Source organism: Lutzomyia longipalpis, chromosome 2, assembly GCF_024334085.1.
Source record: "Lutzomyia longipalpis isolate SR_M1_2022 chromosome 2, ASM2433408v1".
Lineage (NCBI taxonomy): Eukaryota > Metazoa > Arthropoda > Insecta > Diptera > Psychodidae > Lutzomyia > Lutzomyia longipalpis.
This window is the reverse complement of record NC_074708.1, coordinates 28,582,319-28,600,332: the sequence shown is the minus strand read 5'-3', so window position 1 is coordinate 28,600,332 and position 18,014 is coordinate 28,582,319. Positions and strand designations below refer to the sequence as shown.

Below are 18,014 nucleotides of genomic sequence, written 5' to 3'. Positions count from 1 at the left end.
GTACAAAATTCAGTACCTAAATAAAATAATTTTCTTATGGAATTGTAAAGAGAAATAAACCGCTACCTATTAGTTTAGCATAACCAATTAGCAGAGTTTTATTGTATGTTTTTAGCATAACCCGATTTCAGTTCATCACTTGAAAAGCTTGAAAACTAATTTAAAGAGAATAAAATTTCAAGATCGGGTTTTTCGTCTTTTTATTCCTTATTTTGGGCATTCTTGGGTAAAGAAAGAATTTTATTTAAACATAAAGAATTTGTGGAAAAGCTTTTCCCATAAAATAGTAGAAAACACAAAAAATTGCATTGATCTCCTCGAATATCCTTTATGCATCATTAACTAAAGTGAAAGATTAAAACTCTTAAATAATAATCATAAATTCATCATAATTATCAAATTAATGAACTTGTGGGAGTTAGAGGTCAAAAAACAAATCCAGAATTCAAAGAAGTTTATTATTAACATATCAATGGGAAATGCAAACTGACCAGAATTCTAGTCAAGACGAAAAAAAGCTGAATTGTGTAATAAAAAAATGTGTAGAATGAGAGATGACTAACAAGATGATCACAACTGACTACTGTTGACAAAATTTATTAATACGAAGTTTTTTTTGAACTTTTTTTTGCAGCTTTCTAATAATTTAATTTGTGCTTCAGTTTGAAGAGGAAACTGCAGAATTTATCTTAATTTTAAACAAGAAATAGAAAAATTATTTAGAACTTTCTTAAACTTCCTACAGAATATTTAAGTTAAACTTTCCAAGATTCTTAAGAGATAAATCTGAATGCATCAATTCAATTGCCCCACATTGTATTTGAGATGCATAAGATGAGAAAAGAAGGATTTTATGAGAATTCTTTTAATTTTTAATTACATTTCAGGTTATTCCACACCAACAGGTGGTTTGGGAGCTTCATCGAGTGCCGGATCTTTTGCTTCAGCAGGCACTGCTGCTCAAGCTGGAGGACTAACCGGTGGTGCAGCTCTCGGTGGAGCTACAACTGCCCTCGGAGCGGGAGGCTCTTATGGATCCCAGTATCCTTATACGGATAACTCTCTTGGGTCATCAGCTGTCGGAGGAACCACAGGGGGAGGTTCCTACGGTGGAAGCTATGGCGGTGGCAGCTACGGTGGTGGCAGTTATGACACTACTGGAGGCTTTGGCGGTGGTACCTTCAGTGGTGGGAATTACGGTGGTGGAACCACAGGAACTGGTGGCAACTATGGCGGTGGAAGCACTGGAACTGGTGGAGCATTCGCTGGTGCAAGTGGAGGCGCCTACGTTGGCACTGGAGCTGCTCCATTTGTCCCACAAGCCGCTCTCTACCCAACTGGCCCATCACAGCAAGACTATCAGAATCTCTTCGTTAACTTCTGGAAGAGCCTCAGTGATAATTATGCCAAGTAAGGACTTCCTTTGTCCTTTTTTCTTCTCTTTCTGCTTCTCCAGAGCTTTGCGGCTCTTTGGTTAGCGTGGTGATGGTGGAATATTTATTTGAAATTTTATGTGATTCTCAGTGCTGCAACTATGACCTATGCCTCTCCTGGCTCTAAAGCTTTCGCCGCTGCCTCGTCAGGACCTTACAATGAGTAACCAAAGAATTAATTAAGAAATCTTTCCTCTCATACGCATGTTTCTGCACGAATTTCTCTGTCTTTTTAATTATATTAATCTTTATTCTTTAACTGGTTCTGGTGTTGTGTGATTTCTTGCTTTTTGCAATCAGGAAGAGAGAAAAATGGAAAATTTCTCATTCTCTGACTCATGTCCATTTGCTCCAGGCGGGGGAACTTTGGTGCGTATGATCATCACGATGGCCATAAATTTTTCTCGTTTAATTACATAACTTGGGAGCTTTTAAATGGATGTTTATTGTCAATTGATTGATTTATCGAGGAAGTTCCAACAGAGTGTTGATTACAGATCTCTTCCTCTGCTGGGAAATCTCTCTCGATGAATGAAAGATAGTTAAAAGCTCACTACACTACAGCTTTTAACTACAAGCTTCTATATAGCTTACAAGCTTCTACATAGCGTGAAGCTTTTATATACAACAGAGCATAAAATATTAGTTTGTGACTAATCCTTAATAAAATCAAAATAGAAATGATATTTATCACAGCTTCCAATAATCTCCGATTGGCTTTTTCTCAATTAAAAATTCATGAGAGCGAGACATTTTGCTTCCAAAAAAAAAATGTTTTTGCGCGTGTTCTTGATCTCTGCGCTGAAGCGGAAAATAGCCATGAAGTTGTGATGATAATGCGTGTTTTGTGAAGACCCCAAAAATAGCTCTGCTTAATCGTTTGATCATATCGTTCGTCTGTAGATTGATCAGCCAACAATTGGCACACCAGGCGGCACTCTTCAATCAGATCAACGCAGCAGGAAGTCGTTTTGGGGGTGCTGACGCAGGTGCGGGCCTCGGTGGTGGCTACTATGCACCCAATTATGCCAGCTCAAGTGCCTCCCTGGGACCACAGGGTGCCTACCAAACAGCCAACATTATTCCTGCAAATCCTGTGAGTTTGCTGAATTTATTTTCAAGAAGAAAAACGTTAAATTTCTTTTTCTCCGTTTTAGAACTCCCCGAATGTGGACACGCTACATGGCAGTGGAGGTAATCCCGTTGTTAGCATGTCCGTTGGCCCACCTGGCTTCTACGGGGTCTCCTCATCGAGTTTCTCCTCCTCATCCGACATCAATGGGCACGTGCAATCCCACAGGGAGGCTCAAACGACCGTCAACGACAATGGGAAAGTCACAACGTACACAGTGAAATCATAAAAAAAAAACTCCTCAACTCTCCTTCTCCCCTCACTTTCTGTCCCTCCCCCCCAAAAACCCCCATCCCGGGGGCAAATAAGAAAAAATAAAATAAAACTTCCATAGAAATAAGCAAAGTGTTTTGCAGCGCAATATTCAGCTGAATAGATCAATCACAAATCAATTTTTTTAGCCTCTCAAACGATCAAACACGTTCTTGGAAGAGAGATCCGAATGATCTCCTTGAAGATCCATCATTTTCTCACGCTGCTTCTTCTTGAAATTTATTTTTCTGCTGCGCTATCAATTGTTGATAACCTCAGCGGGAGGAAAAGTAATTTATAGCAATGACGATAAACGTACATAAATGCAATTAAAATGCGATTAATTTTGCAAAATGAGAAAAATTCTTTTATGCGTTTTTGCTTTTCTTTTAAACATTTTTAGGCGGGAAATTCTTTGAATGCGGAAAGCGGCGGAATGTAGGCAGATTTTTTAAATTAATTTTTATTTAATAAAATAACAGATTTGGTGGTTTGGGGAAGACTCTTTTTAGGGGATAATGATCTTTTAATAGGTCTTGTTAGATAGTTAAAAGTCCTGAGAGAAGCTTTAGTGAAGTAGGAAAATTTATAATTCATTCAAAAGATTCCTAAGAAGGAGAAAAAAACTTGTCCGGTAATCAGTACCATAAAGGAGTAAAGAGGAGACAGTAGAATTATGAGGAAATTCACTTGTTTTAGAGCTTTGTGACAATTAATACTTTTTAAAGAGTTTAGAAGATTTCTTCATGCTGATTTTTAGTTTTTAAGATCATAATTTAATCGATTTAATCTTTTAGTTTGAATTTTTATTTCATATTTTTTTTATAGAAAATTTTTTTTGGCGTTTCTGTTCATTTCATCTTAATCCTATTCACCCCTATAGACGATGTAATTTAAGCTGTTTGTTGATGATCTTGATCTCCATTACTTCATTTTCTTTTCTGTTAAAAATTATTTTAACGGAAAAATGACTAAAAATTTATACAACTCTGGAAAATTTCTTCAAAAATAACGGAAATTCAATAAAAAGAATCTCAGGAATTTTTTAAACATTTCGTTGAATAAAAAATTTTATTAAAAATAATTAAAAGTTGCTTTTAAATAATTTTTTTAAATAAAATATTGACGAATATCCTTTTTAAAAAAAATTCTTGAGATCACCCCTCTCCCCATCGCCTTCCCTAAGGTTGAAAATAATTTTCTAAACATTTAATTTTTCTTCTTAAAGAACTAAGCCCTTTTTGAACTAAACTATTCAAATAAATTCAACTAAATTAATGGAGAAAAAAATGTTATAAAGAAGATTAGGAAATCTCTCTACTAAACCCTCACGGGGTCAAACGACCAAGTTCATCTTGCTAGTGCTGCTGAAACTTCTGCAAAAAAAACGTCTTATGTATGAAAAGCTTTTGGGAGCTTTTAACTTTGTGCTTTTGCAAAGAATCTCCCCCACATCGCAATTCCATGGAAGGGGCCTCAAAATAAATTGAAAAACACCATCAAAATATTTTCGTTGATTTTCCCGCGAAAAACGATATTTTTTTGTCCTTTCGCGCATCATTTGAGATCCGCTCGTGTGCGAGATTATGTACGTACATATGAGAGTCCAATCGATGCCCATTGTCGTGGCCTATCTCGGGCGTCTCTTGTCCATGTAACGAAATATAAAGTATATTTTTATTGATAAAATGGGTCAAGGATCATCGGGTCCGGCCATTTTATCGGCACTCTCTGTGCCATGAGATGCTTCTCATGAAAATTTCGCTATAAATTAAAATACTCATCAGTCTGGTCCAGGATCTCCTACTGTTCAGTCGCAAAGTTCCTCCCAATCTGGTGTGTGTGTTGGTAGTTTTTTTTTAAAGAAGTGATTTATTGAGAAAGTGCCCAAAGTGAGGAATCAACACGGAAGCACAATGAAAATTTTCCTCTTTGTCGTTCTCTGTGTTTTCCACGGTACATACTGTGAAGGAAAGCTTTTCCACCCAAAGATCACGTAAAAAAATTAATTTCTTTCTTTGCACGTAGAAATCTACGCTAGGCCGGAAATTTCGTGGACTGCAGGTGGTCATCTCGACGCTAAGTATGGACAGTAAGCGTATAAATCCAGGAATTTATGCCTTACAATTTTTTTTCCAAATTTTCCCACCGAATCCCTTGCAAATTGGCACTTAGAGTTCCATTTGGGATTAATCTTTAATAAGGAATCTTTAGGTAATAAAATGCAATATTTTGTGCTTTTTTTAGCCACTATGATCAGCATCAGGAGAGCATTCAGGCAGCCCGGAAGGGAGCTGTAGATCGTCTCGGGCAACTGGGTGTGAGTGATTCCTACCTTCAGGACGTCGGAAGTGGATCTTCCTTCTCGCGTTCATCCAACTATGGCAGCTCCTCATCGAGCTTTGGAAGTTCCTCTCATGGCAGGTTAGTTGAAAAGCCCCTCCTGGAAGCTCCAGCAGAGAGCTGTCCATCCTCCTGCTCTTCCCAGAATCTCTCTCTCTCCTCTGGTGGTTATTTCGTAATTGTGAACATTGTGAAAGTTCAGCGGTTGCGCCATCATCGCAGCTATTTAATCGCGCAAAACGCCAAAGGGGCATCGCCAGACCGTTGAGAAAAAAAAGCTTCCACCCGAGATAACAGGAAGTGGATAGTGTTGGAGCTTTTTTTTCTTTCTTTCGTTCAGAGAAAAAAATCGTGGAGTGATAGTGGGGGCTTTTTTTTGCAGAAGAATGTGTAGAGCAAAAGGGTGATAATTATGAAATATCTGAAATATTATTTCCAAAAGAATTCATTGAGATGCTGCGACAGAGTTAATGACCCGCATTTTTGGGCAAAACGATTATAAATTTCGAGCGAGGGAGGTGGGATTATATTTAGCAAAAAAAGCTTCATTGAGGATTCCTGGGGCGATATTTGGGCATTTTTGGAGTAAATGAATTGTTCTTTTATTAATTTTTTATCATTCTTATCAATTATTTCATTTTTTTAAAACATTTTTCAACATTTCTCTCCCACTGAAAACTGTTTTTCAGGAAAAGTTGTAGACTTAAATTTTGAAAAAGCTTTATTGGAGTATTTTCTTGGGGCAATGATTGAACAATTTTGGGGCCACAGAAACATTTTTAATATATTTCTTCTAAATTTTTTTTTAACAGATCATAGATTTCTTGATTTTTTTTCCAGATAACTTTTTTAATTTTCGGGAAAGAAAAATAATTTGAAAAAAATGATCAATTCTGGACCAAAAATGGGTCAAAGAGGAATAAAACTTAAAGATTGATCCTCCAAGAATTCAGATTTATCTTCAAACAAATAAAATTCTCAATCTGTCTCTTCAGCAGCAGTGGCTTCTCTTCCGTGGGCGATGCTGAACTCCTTGGTGGCTATTCTGGCGTTGGTGTTGTGTCCTACCCATCACTCTCCTCCACTGGATCTAGTTCCAAATTCTCCTCAAGCTCTGTGCAAGAGAGTCGTTCTGCTGCCGCCCCTGTTCACATCTACACACCATCAAGCTCATCCAGCTCCAGCTTCTCTAGCTCCTCAAGTCAGAGTGAGAATGTCCAACAGGCTCAGCCAATTGTCTTCCCCACATCTGGTGGCTCTGAGCGCTTCTCCAGCCATTCTGAGCGCATTTCCGAAGTGAAGGCAGTTCCCCAGCCGGTGATCCTTCCCGTTTCTGGTGGCCATGAGCGCTTCTCCAGTCACTCTGAGCGCATCTCAGAGGTCAAAGCAGCTCCCCAGCCGGTGATCCTTCCCGTTTCTGGTGGTCATGAACGCTTTTCGAGTCATTCTGAGAGAATTTCCGAGGTGAGTGCTGCACCACAGCCGGTGATTTTGCCTGTTTCCGGTGGTCATGAACGCTTCTCAAGTCGATCTGAGAGGATTCAAGAGGTAAAGGCCGTGCCACAGCCTATTATTTTGCCCTCGAGCACGGGATCTGAGCACTTCTCGAGTCGCTCTGAACGGATCCAAGAGGTAAAGTCTGTTCCACAGCCTATTATCTTACCATCAAGTGCAGGATCTGAACGTTACTCCAGCCATTCCGAGCGCATCTCTTCCGTTCAGGTGAGAAATGTTCCCACAGAGATCCCTAAAATAATCCTTATTTGCTTTCTTTTAATTAAATCTCGGAAATGATGCTGATTTTTTGCTTTAGGCACAACCTGTGGTCACAGTCTACCCATCAGCTGGATCTGAGCGCTTCTCAAGTCATCAGGAGAGAATTTCTCAGTCATCTGCAGCTGCTCCACTTCCAATAATTTATCCAAGCACAGGATCCTCTTCTCGCTACTCCAGCCAATCTGAACGTATTTCGTCTGCTAATGTTGCACCAGCTCCTATTATTTCTCTCCCATCTACCTCAAGCTCCCGCTACTCTGCCCACTCTGAGTCCGTAAATCAGGGCACTAGTCATCCGACGTACTACCCAGTTTATCAGCCAAGTGGTGGTTCCTCGTCTAAATACTCCCGCCAGGAGAGCTTCCAACGCTCCGGTGCTGGTGGCGGCTACGTTGTTCCTGTTTTCCCAGAAGCATCCTCAAAATTCCATTCTGAACAGCAGAGCTCTTCCTCGTCATCCTCAGGAGCAAGTGGTGGTGCCATTGTCTACCCAACATACCCCCTATACGGCCTGGATGGAAGCCGCATTAGCTCCCGCTATGGTGGCTCTTCCGTCTTCCACGACAGCCACTCCGGCCTAGGGCACTACATGACGGAATCTGAGCGTCTGGCTCGTTTGCAATCACAGTCAGTTGGCGGAGGAGCAGCCCTCTCTGGTAGTTCCACCTTCGAAGCTGATGCTTTCCACGATAGCAATCTCCTTGGAGCAACAGCTGGTCTCGGAGGAAACACTCGCTCAAAGTCCTGGGAAAGCAGCTCCAAATGGGAGTCCGGAACTCAGGTGAGACATTTTATTTTTCTCTTGCCAGTAGTCTTCCTGGGGGCTGTGCTGGCTTTCCTCATGTTCCTCAGGAAGAGTTTGTGGAAGAATTTGAAAACTAATGAAGCTGCAAAAGCAGCTAAAACTTATCCGGGAATTTCTTGAGATTTCTTGATTAAAAAAAATTTTCTTGGAGGAGAAAAAATTGTTAAAATGAATTTAAAAAAGAATTCTAGTCATTTTCGGACTTAAAATTGATTTAAAAAAGAAGTTTTGGAAGCTTTGAGACTAAAAATAATTTTAGAAAATCATTTTTTTGCATGACAATTTTTAATTTTAATTAATTTTCGAGTTTTTCTTACAATTAAAATTTTTAATTTAATAATATTTCTCAATTTTAGGAGAATATTACTATGATTTAAAAAAAAAAACTATTATTAAAATATATTTTTATAAGATTTTCCATAAAATAAAAATCAATTTAAGAAAATAAAGTTCTATAAAATAAAAATTTCAAGTTAGTTCGTTAATTGATTTAAAAAAAAAATCTTTTGCAGTACGACGCCTCCGGAAAGCCAAAGACCTACGGAATGCTCTCAACTGCTGAGTCTGAGCACCACAATGTCGATGGGAAGACAACTGGCTTCAAGGCAGCCACAACAACTGTTGAGGATGATGGAAAGCTCAGCACCTACAGCATCCACACTCCATAATTTTTTTAAACTAAAAGAATTTGAGAAATAAATTCAATTTTGTCGAAATTTTCTGTAAAATGAAATTCTTTTGAGAAATAAAACGCTGCCGTTTTTTAGAAATGCTTAAAATGTTTTCTTGTTGAGATTTTCTTTTAATAAAAAAAATTTAAAAGAACTATTTTCTAAGTATTTTTTATTTTTTTTTAAGGAATACAAAAAAATCATTAGAAAGTTCTTTTAAAAATTTCCAGATGTGCGTACAAATTCAACCAGGGTCTGTGCTAAAGCTCTCTCTCTCTAATGCATTTTTTCTCAATGAACTTTAAAGCTCCCATCGAGCTTATCGTCAACTGAAGCTTCTTTAGGTACAAAGTAGATGTTCCCAAAGGGAGGTTGCTCCTCGGTGCTGCGACTCCTGAAGCTCGCATCACTCTCGAAGGAGTCACAGTGGCAGGGCTTGAAGATGGGCTTCACAGCTACTTTCTCATTTTGGCCAATCATGTAGGGTACAAAGGGTCGTGGGGGCTTCATGCGTGCCTGATGGAATTGCCGATTGCGCGGGAAGAAGCTCCTCTCCGTTGTCCAGAAGCCCTCATAGTTGTTGGGAAGGAAGAGTGGCTTCCAATCTCGTGGTTTCGGCTGTGGTGGTGCATCTGAGTCACGCCCCTTGAAAATTGGCACCCCATCGTCCTCACCCGTTCCACTGGACTCATTCTCCGTACTCTTGGTCACATTCTCCGTCCCATTGGGCTTTTTGGCGGGAATCTCAAATGTTATATCCGTTCGGATTCCAATGGTTTTCTCATTCTTCTCCCGATTCTCATCGGACATTTGATCACTTGTTCGCTTCAACTTCGACGTGTCCACAATCACGTGAACTCCATAGAACTTTGATGACATCTCCGGAGATTCCTCCTCCATGGATTCCGAAGCAAAGTCCAGCTTTGGGGAAACACTCGCACTGAAAGCTGCCCAAAAGAATATTTAATAAAATTAATTCAAGCTGATTCTCCCTGTTCTATAGCAGCACACAGAGAGCTCAATTAATTCACCAGATTAATTGACGTGCTCACCGGATTGAATGAAGATCGATAAGATCGCCACGAACGGTGTGACTCTCATTGTTGCGCAAAAGGTACTTCCGATCGCACGGGAGTTCTCCAAGATACTGAAACTGAGAAGAGTCAACATATTTTTTTTCCTCCAAAGATTTGATCTTGACTGTGGAGATTCCTTTGTAAAATCCGATAATTGCAAGAACGCTGCAAGGTAGAGATGATTTTCTAAGATCATGTACACCGCGTAAGTTTTTTTTTTTAGAATTTGTATTTTATTTCTGATTTTTTTTAAAGATACAATGATTTAATTATATGGCAAATACAAATGACTAGGTATGTAGCAATTTATGTATTTTATTCATCTTATTTAATTTTCTTTTTAGGGGAGACTGGGGCTGAAGAATTCGGAAAAGTCAATCGCATTTTTCTGCAAAATTTCTCTGTAAAATTATTATTTGATTTTGTTTAAATTGAAAATTTTATTTAATTTCTTTTATAAAATTCAGACATTTAAAAAAAATACTAACTAGTCTCCCCTATTAATTTGTTCCTTTTTTGAGAAATATTGTATTAAAATTCAATAGATAATTATTACTTTTCTTTAAATTTTTTTGCAAAAATTGAAATAAAGTCCAATTATTCTGGCGAATATTTTATAATTTTTACGTCCTTCTCAATGATCTCATTTTAAATTCATTTCTATAACGGTGGGTGATGAATGAAAATTAGTTAGCATGAGTTATTAGTTTGTCTTTCATAACCAATTTCTTTAAACTTAGGAACCCTAAAAACTTAAACTTATAAAGGAACTTAAACTTAAAACATAATTTGAGCTTTTTTCTAATTCAAGTTGAGTTTTGAGCTGTAATTTTTCAGTTTCGTTAGAAAATTTATTTTAAAAGTCAAAGAAGAAAATTCCATCATTCCCTCAGAGCTTTTGGCTTCATCTGAGCTTACCTCAGTGGCCTCAGTAAAGATAGATTTGTTTTATCGTACACAAAACTTTGAACAAAAAGAAAAAAAATATTCTATGAAAGTTGTACCGAAATCTCTGGAGAAAAATTGATTTTCTCTCTTTTAATCCTTACTGAAAAATTTTCTAACGATCACTAAAAAAATCTAGCTTATTTTGAGCCCCTTAAATGAGTAATAAAAAACGTATTAACGTATTAAAATCTTTTAAAAATAAATTCTTTCAAACTATTTTCTAAGGAATGTAATATCAATATAGCAAGCCTCTACATAAAATCACCAAAATACGAATTAAATTCAAGGAATCTTTCAAACAAATTATTTTAAAAATATTATAACGACGATAAATCAACATAAATTTGTACCTCTACCAAAATATTGCACTGACGACATTTTTTCAAATCTTTTCTTTAAGATTTCTTTGATTTTTTCAACTCACAAAAATTACCAATAAAATTTATTTCCTTGCGTACACCACCTCCTAGTAAAATACCCCCCTTGGCGTTCTAACGTTTGCTCTTGGGATTTCATTGAAATCTCGTGCTTCTGAATTTAATCACCCACTTTGCGTGTCTTTATTCATTTTTGTTCCTCTTCGTGAAAATTGATCGAGAGAAGCTTCAGCCGAACAAAAATATTGTGGATGAAATATATCCAAAAATTGCCCCCATATCGACGCCAAAGCACCTCCCAATACAATGCATGACGATCCCATTGAGATGTCTTGAGCAGGAGCAAAAAATCGTGCGCGAGAGCTAAAAAAAAAGCTCGTCTCGTAAATCTTTTGATGTTTTGGGTACATCATCGATAATTATGCAATTAAGCGACACTCGCATCTTCACATATTCCTCCCATTTTTCTCTCCTTCACCGCACGGCCAAGGTTGGCACGCTCGCATTGTGTTTGGGGTGAGCGTGGGAAGTTGCTGCTTATTGCTCCAGCGAACTGATTGTGGCATCAATGAGGAGATTGAAGTCAATTTCATTGAGATTCGCTTTGGCCGTTAGGAGATCCAGGAAGGTATCTAGTGGTGCGATGGTTTCCTTATTCTCCGGGTAGCTTCCACCGTGACGGACGTTCTGCTTGAGCTGCCCTTGAGAGCCACGTGGGAATACGGGAACGCCACAGAGGATATTTGTTGCGTGATCTCGTGCACGAATTTGCAAACTTGCCGTGTGGTTCCACTTATTGAGAAGCCTCCGGGCTCTCGATCGTGGCAACATCGACAACAGGCTCAATTTGCGTCTCAGCGCTTCAGGAGAATCATCCATGTCTTGCAAAATGGCTTTCATGACGTCAATTTGCAACTCAAACACATGCCTCTGAACGTACTGAAGGAACATGTCGTAGGAGAGTGTTCTGAATCCCAGATAGGCGAAAAAGGATGAGAATCCTTGGGGCAGTGGGTAGGCCAAGGATTGAGCTGCAAGGCAGAATCTCTCCAAGAATGAATAAAGAGCGTATTGCCGCGAAGAAGATAGAGAATCACTGAAAGAAATTTTTTTCTCTTAGAAAAAATAAAAAATTAAGTAAAGAATATTTCTTCTTACATTAGAGGGAAGCCTTTAAGTGTCTCCAGTTGGGCATCAACACCTGCATAACGACATACAATGCCACAGAGCGTCTTGGACATCTCATATTGAGCAGCAGCAAACATGGAGGCAACTGTGTGAACGTACGTTGGTGCCTGATCGTAGGAATTCTTAAGCCAGCGGAAGCCAATATTCTGCTTAGCCGTGTACTTGGCCAGGTGGACACTTAACTCCCTCAAATTCTAAACAGAAGAAAAAGTTAAATTAGTTTGGAAGAAGTGCTGAAATAAATTATTTTATTGGAAAAGAGAGATTAATTATTCAGTTAGAATTTTGTTGAGTTTGAATTTTAACCGTCTTTTGATGAACTTTGAGGTTAGGTTTTAGCAAAAACCAGCAAAAAAGACGCGCAAACCGCGCAAACCTGTCAGCCGGGAACTGTTAGTAATTACTTGGGTTGTGTTGTGGAAATACAGGTAAGAAAATTAATGAAAAACAGTGCAACTAACCACTGATATAACGTGCTCCTGCTTACTAGCCGTGCATTCCTCCAGCTCAATAAATGGGAGATCAGTTGACTGGCTACGATGGGTGAGGGAGAAGCTATTATCAGCGCCTATTTTGGGTCCTGAAGGGCTCATTGGTGTTGTGCAGCGAGACAGTGTTTCCGGTTGATAGCAAGCCAGTGAGAACATCAACTTCTCAACAACCTGCTCTGCTGTGAACCTCACAGGCTCCTTGTTTTCATTCAGACGATCCCAGAGACCTACAAAATAACCAGAATGTAAGTTTTCTTTACAAACCATCTACAATGGGAGGAACTTACACGTCCAGATGTCTGTGCGATAGGGTGAAAGCCTCTGCTGTGATGAGAGTAGCATCATGTTGGTGTTGTAGAGAGTTTCATGGGAGATTCCAACAGATAGGTCGCTTACTTTAGCTTGAATGGGTTTCAGTGGGTTAGACATTGTCAGTGGGAGGTATCGAATGAGTGCTGCTGCCTCTGGAGGAAGTCCCTTCTTCACTGCTGCATAAGTTCCTCCAATAAGAACTTCCTTCATTAGAGCTACAAGATCCAGGCTCATGGGATGTTCCATGAGAATCCCAATGAGTTCTGCCACTGTGTCCATGTCAACGGAATGAACGGCAAAGTAGTGGAGGATACTGAGGCGGTTGTCGAGTGATGTGTCGCTCCTGAATGCCTCAATAAGTTGAGATTTAGACACACTCATTGAAACCAGATTGAGAGTAGCCGAATCAAAGGTAAGTGAGCCCCATTTGACGCAAGGAACGAGGTGAGTTACGGGAATCTGAATCGGAGGTGGACACACTATATGGCAGCAGGGTTCATGACTCAGGCCAATGTCCAGGAGGTGCGCAAAGAGATCAGCCTGGAAGACTAGCAAATGATGATCACCGTGCAAAGCAAAAGTAGGTTTCATTAGCTTGGCTTTCTCCCAACTGATCCCAGGGACAACGCAGTGTATAACGCATCCGTGATGGAGAATTGTGACAGAGTAAGCAAGATGAACAGATTCCATCTTTCCAGACTCCTCTGGAGGCTTCACCGGCATGTACAGGTAATAGTGGCACACGAAGAGCATCCCGATCTCATTTGAAACAATCACGAGATTTAGGGATGAATCATGGATTCTCAATGGAATGGTATCATCCTCATAGATGACCTTTGCTCCAGATTCGGTTATTGGGATTTTCGGTAAATTCAGTGGAATGTTCAGGACTGTTTCCATGGGGAGATCGTCATGAAACTGGAATGCACTCAATGTTGGACTGAGATCCTCCTTCTCATCATCCTTCTCAAGGGTATTCCTCGTTTGAGGTTTGTAGTGGATGTAGTAGAGGGATTGAATTTCCGGATCCCACTGGCACCATGTGAAATTCCTCACAATGGACTCACTGCCCATCTCTTTGGTGTCACAGTACCAGTTGTCGTGCTTAAAATCTATTCTCAGAGATGCCGAAGAGTGGCCATCATCATCTGCTGAAGGAATCTTCTTTATATTCGCCGTGAAGAGGAGGACACACTCTTCATGGATCATGACTAGAAACTTATCCCTGTAGGTCTTGTCGAAGTTATCGCGCTTCTTCCAGAGGAACTGCACCATGACCTGCTTGCTCCTCTCCATGGCAAGCAATCCAAAAGGTTCTCTCTCAATGGCATTGTTAATTTCAACTAAAAACGGTGAGTATTTGGGCATTTCTTCAGCTCCTGATGGTTCCTCCTTTATCACATAGGTCAGCAGCGTCCGGGAGCTGTTCACAGATGCCTGAATAATATTTCTTGGTTCCGGGAATGTGTTCAGAATATCAAATGTTTTGTTGTTGGGATCAAAAATCCCTATATGGCCACTTGATCCATCCTCTCTCTTTGCCACCCAGTTCACCAGTAATGAGCCATCTCTCTCCTGGCCCAAAATTTTCCACTCAACAGCTGGATCTATTTTTTTTGGTGATTAGAAATTATAAGAGTATTATGAGAAGCTCTCCTGGGAATCTTCCCAATCCTGGGAGACTCACCTTTATTCCCCTGTTGAGCCAGCAATCCACAGAGATTGGCTGCAAGGTTCTCAGTGTTCAGCATTGCAGGATGTGGAGGAATTTTCCTTTCTGACTGAAAACACTTCTTATCACTGATAGTGGCCCCGAGTGACAATCCCAGTGGTTTTGCCCATGCGCGGGCTGTTTTCGCAGCATATTTCATGCTCATTTCATGCAACTGAAAAATTGGCGGAAAATTACAGAAAATCCTAAAGATAAAAAATTGTGGAAAATTAATGAAAAATTAATTGAAAAAATATTTTTTCAAATAAATATTTAAAAAGATTTTTTTAATTGAATTGAATTGAGCATCCTAAATAATTTATTCTTTGTATGATGAGAGCATAAAACATTATGCTTTGGAGAGGGAGAGACTCAGAGAAACATTTTACGTATTTTTACCAGGGGCGTAATTAGGATCAAATTCGCCCCAAAAATGATTTGTTCTCTTTAATTTTCTTAATTTTTTTTAATATTTGATTGCAAAAAGTTAAGGACTAAAAAATCAAAATCGAACTGCAAAGGAAAAGTTTTAGAACTCGCAATATAAATTACAAAAATCTCTAAAAAGTTTCGGGAAAAAAAATCAGGGCATCGCTGGAATGCTTGAAAAAAGAGTTTTCTTCTTTTTCTGCCAAATTTTCTCTTTTATCAATATTTTCTCACAAAGATCTGCATCCTCTGGAAAAGGATTCTCCCTGTAAGTTAAATCCTTGTGCTGTTCTGTTGCCAATGTCGTCATCCCCACCTGCGCACGCATTCCCATGCGTTTCCACTCCACGTTCCCGGCACATGAAATGCTGGGGAAAATGGGGAAAAGGCACCCTTCGGTCGTACATCGCGGAAAAGCGTGTGGTACGACGATGCGCCACCTGGAGGAAAAGCTCCAGAGTGTGGCTCACGAAAAAGCGAGACACGACCTAGAAATTCCAGTGAGGAAAGTGCTTCGGATCCTAAAAGTTCTCTGAAAGAACCCCATTTTTTCGCGAGTACCGTGATGGAGTTCTGGATAGCCTACAGACTTCTCATGGACACTGTGTGCTACCTACGGGGTCTTTTCGTGTGAAAACTCTTGCATACATGTTCCCAGGGACCCTCATGTGTCCACTCGATTCCCTTTGACTGTGCTGGGGGTGCACGAGAGAGTGAGAAAAAAATCGACAGCGCGAGGGGGAAACTTTCTCAGAGGAGCTTTTTGCCTGAAATTTTTGGTCGTGCGTGTGACGTTGCGTGTGTCGCAAACGGGAAGTTTTTCCGTACTTTTCCGGAACTTGGTGTGCTTTTCTTCTTCGTGTGTGGAAAGAGGACAAAAGTGCGAGTGTGTGTGTGTGGGAAAAAAATCCTGGTAGTGTGGAAGGACTTCACAGACCAGCTAGGGCAAGTGAAGAGGACTCACAGTGAGACGAAAAAGTGATGGATAGGCCAACACGGTGGGGACTTCGAGGCAGCAGAATTTTGGATTTTAATGTAAATCATCCACAAAGTTCGGCCCTGTGGCTGAACCCTATAATGAGAAAATTTAAAAATAACATTAAGAAAAATTCCAAAAGAGAAAAATGGGAAGAAAATCGGGAATTCATCTGAAAGTGGTTGCTCGTGATTGCCCTATTGCGCGAACATGGTGGAAAAAATCCATTGGGTTACTCTTATATCCCATCCTCCTTTTTGGGAGGTGGGCGCAAGTTCCACCCACCCCCATCCCCCTCCTGGAGAACATCTCATTTTCTCACCGCATCTCCCGAACATTTTTCCATCCATCGCAACGATTTTAGTGCTTTCGCAGCATTTTCGTCGCCCTGCCACACAAGCATGGCGACAGTGGGTGAACGGGTGTTGAATTGTATATATAAAATATATAGTATAGCCCATTTCTCCATATATGTCGTCTCATATACATATGTATGTATATAGCACACAGGATATGGGGGTGTTAAACGAGGGAGTATCGACATTAAATGCCCCAAGTTTCGCTCGACTCGACGTCCCATCGTACAGCATCTCGCTCTCGTCAGGATATTTCTGTTTATCTAACTCACACACATCCGTCCCCTGACCCAACCACCTTCCCACGTTTTCGTCCACCCCCCTCCAGCTCACCCCCGAAATGCCTCCCATGAGAAATGGTGACAATCAAAGTTCAGACATATTTAGGGATGGCGGGGAAAAGGGGGATTTTCCACCCACAATGGTTTTGTTGAAATAAAAAAAAAAGACACGCCATGTTGTGAAAATTAAAATGTTTCTCCCTGAAAGAAGGAACAGCTAAAAAAAAAGGACCACCACACACGCTAGATATTCATCCCTTTGACCGCTTCATCAATAAATTTCAAGAGGGTGTGTAGAGCAGGGCGGGAAAAAACTTTAAACCACACGAGGCCTAAAGCAGATTTAACTCGGAAAGTGGTGTTGGCACAGCGGGAATTTCCCACAAAAAGTGCCACACGGAATTTCGGGGCAGTGAATTTGGTATTCAAAGGGAATGTAGGATATACTCAACACACACACAACATACACCCACCTCTATTGCCTCTAGGATAAAAGCACCGACAAGTCCTCCTCTAATTAAATCCACAGAAGACTTCATTGGGAAACTGTTTGAAATGTCGTTTTCTGTGAGGGGCAAATTAGATAACGAATTTAGTTTATTAACCTAATTGGGTTTAGCAGTTAATGATACTGTAACACTGAATTGTTAAGATTCCCAATCGAGAAGTTTCATTTAAAACTTATTTTCCTCATTAGAGAACAAAGTTTTCCAATTTTAGAGCAAATTTCGTATCAGAAAAAATATTGATTAAAACTTTCATTAAAACTTTGCAAAAAAAATTGAAAGAGTTCATCAGTAAGTTTAATGATAAAAGAAAAACTTTGACACATTTATTGATGCCTAAAAAACCTTTAAATCCTTTATAGGTAAAGTGCAAACTTTTTTGTAATTTATTTAAATTTTCATTTATTCGTCAATACCGTCAATACCTGAAAGTTCTCAACTTTCCTACTAAATTTTTCCCAATAGGTGAACGAAAGTTATCCAATAAAAAATCCTAAAATTCAATACAAAAAAATATGTGTGTAGGAAACCCCCTAAAACTTCTCTTAATCTGCAATATTTAATTGCTCGCTGAATTTGATGGATATGCGGGCTCGGGAAAAATGTACGAAGGGAGGGGAAAAAAAGTTTTCCCAGCTTTGAAAATCCCAGAGGAAAATGTGGGGGCCAGCAGGCACAAGAGGCGCACGGGTGTTTTTATGGATCACGATTAACAAACACACAAATGATTTTATTTACTTTTCCCCGAAGGGCCGGAAAAGCGGGAGAAATCCAACACGGATGTTGGATCGTGAAAATTCACATTTTATCGCACTTTTCCTATCGCCCTCCCCCTCCACGAAAGGGCGAATCAATATGAAATAGCAAAATTGACTCGAAAAAAAATATACAGAGGAAATGGTGGAAAATTGTTGAGAATTTTTTCAATTTTATTTTTATTAGCTGTGATTC

General features: G+C 39.6%; 8 protein-coding genes across 14 annotated transcripts in view; 5 read left to right on the top strand and 3 right to left on the bottom strand.

Moving 5' to 3' along the window:
• Positions 1 to 18,014, top strand: part of LOC129791241 (fatty acid synthase-like) — a 1,176,504-nt gene that overhangs the window by 442,620 nt on the left and 715,870 nt on the right. The window lies entirely within an intron of this gene.
• LOC129789856 (glutamine-dependent NAD(+) synthetase) overlaps positions 1 to 18,014 on the top strand; it is a 932,624-nt gene that overhangs the window by 198,740 nt on the left and 715,870 nt on the right. The gene's annotated exons all lie outside the window — the stretch shown is intronic.
• The window catches only part of LOC129789960 (pupal cuticle protein), a 1,201,887-nt gene that overhangs the window by 505,315 nt on the left and 678,558 nt on the right, over positions 1 to 18,014 (bottom strand). The gene's annotated exons all lie outside the window — the stretch shown is intronic.
• LOC129789919 (keratin, type I cytoskeletal 9-like) overlaps positions 1 to 18,014 on the top strand; it is a 480,279-nt gene that overhangs the window by 1,480 nt on the left and 460,785 nt on the right. Inside the window, exons 2-5 of one of the 3 annotated variants that reach the window (XM_055827044.1) lie at positions 888 to 1,410; positions 1,525 to 1,596; positions 2,337 to 2,529; positions 2,591 to 2,798. In XM_055827044.1, coding sequence (XP_055683019.1) covers positions 888 to 1,410; positions 1,525 to 1,596; positions 2,337 to 2,529; positions 2,591 to 2,794 — 992 coding nt within the window. In that variant the 3' untranslated portion in view covers positions 2,795 to 2,798. Of the gene's footprint in view, positions 1 to 887; positions 1,411 to 1,524; positions 1,597 to 2,336; positions 2,530 to 2,590; positions 2,906 to 18,014 lie in introns of those variants that run through there. The other 2 variants (XM_055827043.1, XM_055827045.1) reach the window with 2 other exon arrangements.
• LOC129789867 (mucin-4) lies at positions 4,568 to 8,512 on the top strand. Of its 4 annotated transcripts, none has more exons than XM_055826960.1 (6): positions 4,568 to 4,773; positions 4,846 to 4,909; positions 5,065 to 5,241; positions 6,156 to 6,882; positions 6,974 to 7,717; positions 8,254 to 8,512. In XM_055826960.1, the coding sequence occupies exons 1-6, from the start codon at positions 4,734 to 4,736 to the stop codon at positions 8,407 to 8,409; spliced, it is 1,908 nt and encodes a 635-aa protein (XP_055682935.1). In that variant the 5' UTR covers positions 4,568 to 4,733; the 3' UTR covers positions 8,410 to 8,512. The 4 variants fall into 4 exon arrangements, with proteins under 4 accessions (XP_055682935.1, XP_055682937.1, XP_055682938.1 ...); XM_055826962.1 differs by having other exon boundaries at positions 4,589 to 4,773; positions 4,846 to 4,900; XM_055826963.1 differs by having other exon boundaries at positions 4,591 to 4,773; positions 4,846 to 4,900; positions 6,159 to 6,882.
• On the bottom strand, positions 8,689 to 9,540 carry LOC129789948 (uncharacterized). Its single transcript, XM_055827081.1, has 2 exons — positions 9,465 to 9,540; positions 8,689 to 9,359 (listed from the first exon to the last, which is right to left on the bottom strand). Exons 1-2 carry the CDS (start codon positions 9,511 to 9,513, stop codon positions 8,704 to 8,706), a joined length of 705 nt encoding a protein of 234 aa, XP_055683056.1. The 5' UTR covers positions 9,514 to 9,540; the 3' UTR covers positions 8,689 to 8,703.
• Positions 9,821 to 14,619, bottom strand: LOC129789845 (protein pigeon). Its single transcript, XM_055826920.1, has 5 exons — positions 14,492 to 14,619; positions 12,780 to 14,411; positions 12,463 to 12,719; positions 11,972 to 12,195; positions 9,821 to 11,909 (listed from the first exon to the last, which is right to left on the bottom strand). Exons 1-5 carry the CDS (start codon positions 14,553 to 14,555, stop codon positions 11,351 to 11,353), a joined length of 2,736 nt encoding a protein of 911 aa, XP_055682895.1. The 5' UTR covers positions 14,556 to 14,619; the 3' UTR covers positions 9,821 to 11,350.
• Positions 15,444 to 18,014, top strand: part of LOC129789848 (gamma-aminobutyric acid type B receptor subunit 1) — a 37,788-nt gene continuing 35,217 nt past the window's right edge. Inside the window, exon 1 of the mRNA XM_055826925.1 lies at positions 15,444 to 15,979. Within this exon, the coding sequence (XP_055682900.1) occupies positions 15,926 to 15,979 (54 nt within the window). The 5' untranslated portion in view covers positions 15,444 to 15,925. The remainder of the gene's footprint in view (positions 15,980 to 18,014) is intronic.

Excerpts from the sequence above, each read along its gene's own strand:
- LOC129789845 (XM_055826920.1), bottom strand. The coding sequence starts at position 14,555 with ATGCTGAACACTGAGAACCTTGCAGCCAATCTCTGTGGATTGCTGGCT. Across the intron at positions 12,196-12,462 it reads AGGAGCACGTTATATCAGTG|AATTTGAGGGAGTTAAGTGT; the intron begins GTTAGTTGCACT and ends TCTTCTGTTTAG. Across the intron at positions 11,910-11,971 it reads CTTAAAGGCTTCCCTCTAAT|TGATTCTCTATCTTCTTCGC; the intron begins GTAAGAAGAAAT and ends AATTTCTTTCAG.
- LOC129789867 (XM_055826960.1), top strand. The coding sequence starts at position 4,734 with ATGAAAATTTTCCTCTTTGTCGTTCTCTGTGTTTTCCACG. Across the intron at positions 4,774-4,845 it reads CGTTCTCTGTGTTTTCCACG|AAATCTACGCTAGGCCGGAA; the intron begins GTACATACTGTG and ends CTTTGCACGTAG. Across the intron at positions 4,910-5,064 it reads CTCGACGCTAAGTATGGACA|CCACTATGATCAGCATCAGG; the intron begins GTAAGCGTATAA and ends TGCTTTTTTTAG.
- LOC129789948 (XM_055827081.1), bottom strand. The coding sequence starts at position 9,513 with ATGAGAGTCACACCGTTCGTGGCGATCTTATCGATCTTCATTCAATCC. Across the intron at positions 9,360-9,464 it reads ATCGATCTTCATTCAATCCG|CTTTCAGTGCGAGTGTTTCC; the intron begins GTGAGCACGTCA and ends TCTTTTGGGCAG.